The sequence below is a fragment of the Chaetura pelagica genome, unplaced genomic scaffold, assembly GCF_000747805.2.
Source record: "Chaetura pelagica isolate M959 unplaced genomic scaffold, ChaPel_1.0 scaffold807, whole genome shotgun sequence".
Classification (NCBI taxonomy): Eukaryota; Metazoa; Chordata; class Aves; order Apodiformes; family Apodidae; genus Chaetura; species Chaetura pelagica.
Genome location: NW_009953935.1, coordinates 653,849 through 659,116, shown reverse-complemented (window position 1 = coordinate 659,116; position 5,268 = coordinate 653,849). Strand labels below are relative to the sequence as shown.

Sequence of the window (5,268 nt, the reverse complement as noted above, 5' to 3'; positions counted from 1 at the left end):
CCCCCCCCCAACTCCCCCTTCCCCGTAGAAACACCATATGTACATTTAGTAAGGATTGCCACTCTTGGGCTGTTTCATATTTCTTTAGTATTTCCTTTTACCATTTATTACCTTTTAATTTGGTGTATGCTATTTGTGTATGTTACATTGTGTTTTAAAATATCTCAAGCTTTTAAAATGTTTAATACTTCTGCGTTTTGGGGTTTTGATCCATTTTCAGGTTTTAGTATCTTCTGTTGTCTTTATGCTTTGTTACATTTAAAGATCACAGGAATGTCTTGGAACAACTAAGTTACAAGAGCTTTTCATATAGTGTTCAGCTTGACTTTTGATGATAGTTGCCAGTAGTTTGTGTTGTTGACAGCTTGTTGACAACCAGTGTGTTAACATCTCAGAATTATTTGAGTCAATGTTTTGCTCAAAATGCTATTTCTAATCTTTTTCCCTTGACGTGTCAGTAGCTTTCCCAGTTAATATTTTAATGACAATTCCTATTATCAAAATTCCACTAGTCTAAAGATGTACAGTAAAGGTTTATGAAGATCGTTGAGAGATAGATGGAATCTGTTTTAAGATTGTCCACCCAATTGACTAAAAGACTACCTTTGCTTTTTGCCTGGTTTAGAAACTTTAAGGTACTTCTGATTTTTCCCCTTTACGAAAAAGGAGTCTTAACGTTGAGTGCTATCAGCTTTGGCTGCTGTGTCTGCTTTTGCAACTGTTGTATAATGATAAAGGGCTTTTTGTTTTGAAACCGGCCCACAAAAAGCCTCAATCTGTCCATTGAAATGAACAGGGTTTCTGTTGGACCCAACTCTGTGTTGCAAGGCGAGTAGCTTGGATTGAATAGGCAGTGTGGATGTGTCTTACTACTGTGCTTGCTCTGCCATGAGCATGTTGCTGCACCACCATGGACAGCATGCTTGAAGGTGGTTGTCTTCAGTTGTGGTTACAGTCTCCAAAATCATATGTTATTTCAGAGTTGTTGTGGGGTTTTTTGTTGTTGTTGGTTTTTGTTTTTTTTCTGTTTTTTTTTTTTTTTTTTTTTTAAGCTGCTAAATTAGAATCTTAAATGTTTTAAAGTATTTTTAGTTTTCCTTTTTTTTTGACATCTTGTTGGTGATTTTTTTCTTTAGCCCACAGAAGCTGTTCCTTCCTCTTCTCCTATTGTCCCTGTGATCCCTGTCCCACCAGTCCCTGCTGAGACCACTGTCATCCCATCCACCATACCACAGGTTTTTATTCTTTTTAAAAAAAATGTGTTCAACTTTCATTTTCAAATTATTTCATTGTTTTAAGTTCACGTTTTGGTTCTGTTACACACAGGTTTAGAAGAACTGTAATTGCATCCTAAGTTTTGTTTGATTTATAGCAGCTTTTAGTCCCTTTAACAAACTCTCTATTTAAATATCAAATATATTAGGAGCTTGTGAAGCAGCTAAAGGAAAGAGAAACCCAAATGAGTGGAAAGAAGGAATAGGATATTGGGGGTCTACAAGGAAGCTGGAGAGGGAGTTTTTACAGGTGACCTTGCCTATGCAGAAAGGTTGTAAATAGATAATCTTTACAGGTCTCTTCCAACCTAAACTGTTTGATTCATTCTATGATTCTATATTTTGTGTTCTCACATAATTTTAAAGTCATTTCATGCTTGCTAAATTATTATTTATTTGTAGAACATTGTTGTTTCATCTTGTATACATATAATGTGTGTTTTATCGATTACACTTACATGATACTTCTCTTCTCCAGCCATTGGTTGGTATTAGTGTTTCTGGAGGCATTCAGAGTACAAAATGATTTTTTAGGTCTTTTTACATTCTATGTCTAAGATATTTAACTCATAGAATGTGCTTCTCTTCTGAACCTTCATCTTTTTAGGTCATCTATGTTGACACACAAAATAAATAAACCCTGTCAAGAGAAGTGAAAGCAGGAAGCAGTAATTAATGTGAATATCTTGCATATAACTTGGAATATGTCACAGCAACATGGCAAGCTATCGAGTAATTTAGGAAAGGTTGCAGTTACCTTCTGCACATGGAGTGACATTCTGCTTATATTTTTTGTAACTTTCAGTGCAAAAATCTCAAATGATGAGTGCACACCTTCTGAAAAGATAGATCACTTTTTAGAATTTTTTTCTGACATTTATTTGCTTTAAAAGGCAGTTAAGCTACCCAAAATATTCATATTATTGACATAGTTTTGTAGTATACATGTTTTTTTTTTTTTCTTAAGGTCTGCTTTCAAGCTACAGGACTAAACTTGAAACAGGTGGTAGTCTTTTTTAAAATCTCTGCTACATTATTAAATTTTACATTCTCAAATTATTAGAAAATGTTTTTACAGTTGGCTGATTTACAGTGCAATTTTTAGTGGATGTATGTTTACAGGAATCTGCTACAGAGACTTTTCCCAACAGGTGACCCAAGATTTGATTAGTTTCAGGACTATTTCCTTCCTATAGAGGGATTCTGCCTGCAACAGGATTTGAGGCAGACAGACCAGTGTGACCAGTGGACTTAAGCTGTCAGCTTTGGTGGATGAAGATAACTGAGTTTCCAGTAGCATTCACTTTCAGGGAATTGCCAATAGGCTAAATTTAATTTGAAGTAAAATGATTAGTGCTATGTGTATTTATATTTTCTTTGATTGCTATTGCTGTGGCAGCATTAATGGGCATGATGCTGGAAGTATAAAAGTAAGAATTGAGTGGTCTGTGCCTTTATCCTCTGAGTGCATATAAATATCTGCAGGAGTTAGCTTTATAATTCTGCCTCATTTGTGATTCTAGGCTATTAGAAAATACCACAGAAAGTTATAATCAACTTTAGATTTGACAGATGCATTTTTTTGCAATGGATAGGTCTCTATATTTTATTAGTCACTTTGCCCCTTAGGCAAGTCCTTAGTCTGCTTGTAAACAAACTTGTCAAATGCCTTTTAAATATTTGAACAAGCCCTGGCATAGAAGCTTCCAAGTGTTAGATAATTTGGAGAACTCTTACGTAACAGACTAAAATAACAGGCCTTCCTTCCAGAAACATATGAAGTGTTGAGTTAGATGTTGCCCTGTGACCTTCAAGTGTCCAGGCCTACCTGTAGAATGCTTGGCACAAAGCTTTTCCCTTTCCTGCTTGGGAACTGTGGTAAATTACTGCTCCTTGATGAAGAATTCAGATTAGATACAAAAGGAGGATTAGAAGCAATCACCTGATTTATGGGAGCTGTTTTGCTTCTGCTGACTTGTTTGTGTCTGTTCACATAGAAACCTCACCTACTTGGAGAAATTTGCTTTTAGCTTGCCTCCTCTTCTTTAAGCCATAAAAAAGACAATTTGTCAGCCACAAGAAAGAGATAATGGGAAACCAGTTGTCACTGGCACTGCTTTTGTTTGAATATACTTGGACATCACAGAATCCTAATATTAAAAAAAATAAAAGTGAAATGTAGAGAACATGGCTGAACTTTCAAAATGCTTTTGTTTCCTATTTATAAATTGAAAAATCTTTTTACAGGTGATACATACATATAAAATAAATGTATATATGCTTGTCTCTTGTAGATTCAGTGGAGATTAGATTCCTAATATTAAGTTAGATTCTTTTTAATACAATGTCTGCCCCTCTACTCTGCTCTGATGAGGCTGCATCTGGAGTACTGTGTACAGGTCTGGAGCCCTCAGCACAGGAAGGACATGGAGCTGTTGGAAAGGGTCCAGAGAAGGGCCACAAAGATGATCAAAGGGCTGGAGCACCTCTCCTATGAAGACAGGCTGAAGGCGTTGAGGCTCTTCAGCCTGGAGAAGAGAAGGCTCCAGGGAGATGTGAAGGTGGCCTACAGGAAAGCTAGGGAGGGGCTTTTCACCAGAGAGGGCAGTGGTAGGACAAGGGGTAATGGTTTTTAAAACTGAAAGAGGGTAGATTTAGGTTAGACATTAGGAAGAAATTCTTCACCATGAGGGCAGTAAGTTGCTGGAATAGGTTGCCCAGAGAGGTTGTTGATGCCTCCTCCCTGGAGGTGTTTAAAGGCCAGGTTGGATGAGGCTTGTGGAGCCTGTTGTAGTGTGAGGTGTCCCTGCTTATAGCAGAGAGGTTGGAATCTGATCTTTCAGGTCCCTTGCAACCTTAACCATTCTATGATTCTATGAATGTTTTTTTTAAATTGTGTTACTTGTAAAGCTCTTACAGGGATGATGATGCATATTTAATTGATAGTTTTAATACAGAATCTGATTTAAAATTTACTCTTACTTTAATAGAACTTTTAAGAAGCAGCAGAAAGTGCAGTGTAACTTAATGGCAGAAAAGGATTGTGAGGGCAAGCTTTGTTTCAACAGATTTTTTGTGTGACACTAGTAACTAGTACTTGATTTCTGTACTATGTGAAGTGTGCCCATGCTTCTGCCGAAAGAACTGTTAAGAGAATAAGGTGTTTGGTATCTCCACAGTCATTCGTGTCATCCTTTTAATTTCCCTTTTTTATAAAAACCTGTTGTTAATTTGGATAGATAACACCTGAATTTAGTACTTATTAAATGATAAAGGCCTAATTTCTGACACAGCAACCTGATAACACATTGACTTCTGTCTAATGATGGTAGATTATTCATCTCAGTCTTCCGCAAGGAACTTCTGAATCTTCACTTTCTTCCTAACTTTTGGGCGCTTTTAAAAATACTGAATTCTTCAGAAATATGTTGTCGTCATGCTAATGAAACTAAAATGCAGAATATGAATAGGTTAATTTAATTGACATGTTTTTGTAGACCTTTAGTTTGTTTGAATGAGTATAACACTAGCTTCTATTGCAGCCTGTTAAACTCCCTGCATTTATTTCCACACACAGACTCACGAGTAAGAGATTAAAAAAATTATTAAAAATAATAATTTTAAAAATACTGGACTTTAATACACACTTGAAAAAAATCTCAGCTTCATTAAAGCAGTAAGGAGATGAACTTTGTTTTATGCTACTGAATTTGTAGGTCTTGTTGAAGTTAATAAGCATCAACAGTATTTGGAGTGTAAAATAATCTATACACTTTTTTCTTGTCTGCTTTTTTTTGTTCTTAGAGCAGGCTATATGCTACTGATTTTAAAGGCAGATAATGGATGCAAAAATAGGAAATCTATTGATTAGGAAGCATTTCAGATAAATACCACCTGATTGTATGGATTTTTTTCAGTTGAAACCACATTTTTTGGCAGAAAAGTAGTAACGTAAGAGAGGAAAAGTGTTGCTGTACCAGTTCCTGGCTAGCAG

At 36.0% G+C, this 5,268-nt stretch overlaps 1 protein-coding gene across 3 annotated transcripts in view; it reads left to right on the top strand.

Moving 5' to 3' along the window:
* The window catches only part of DLG1 (discs, large homolog 1 (Drosophila)), a 79,940-nt gene that overhangs the window by 21,731 nt on the left and 52,941 nt on the right, over nucleotides 1-5,268 (top strand). The window contains exon 2 of one of the 3 annotated variants that reach the window (XM_010001721.1): nucleotides 1,137-1,235. The exons of the other annotated variants lie outside the window; for them this stretch is intronic. Within the exon in view, the coding sequence (XP_010000023.1) occupies nucleotides 1,137-1,235 (99 nt within the window). The remainder of the gene's footprint in view (nucleotides 1-1,136; nucleotides 1,236-5,268) is intronic. 3 annotated transcript variants of the gene reach the window in all.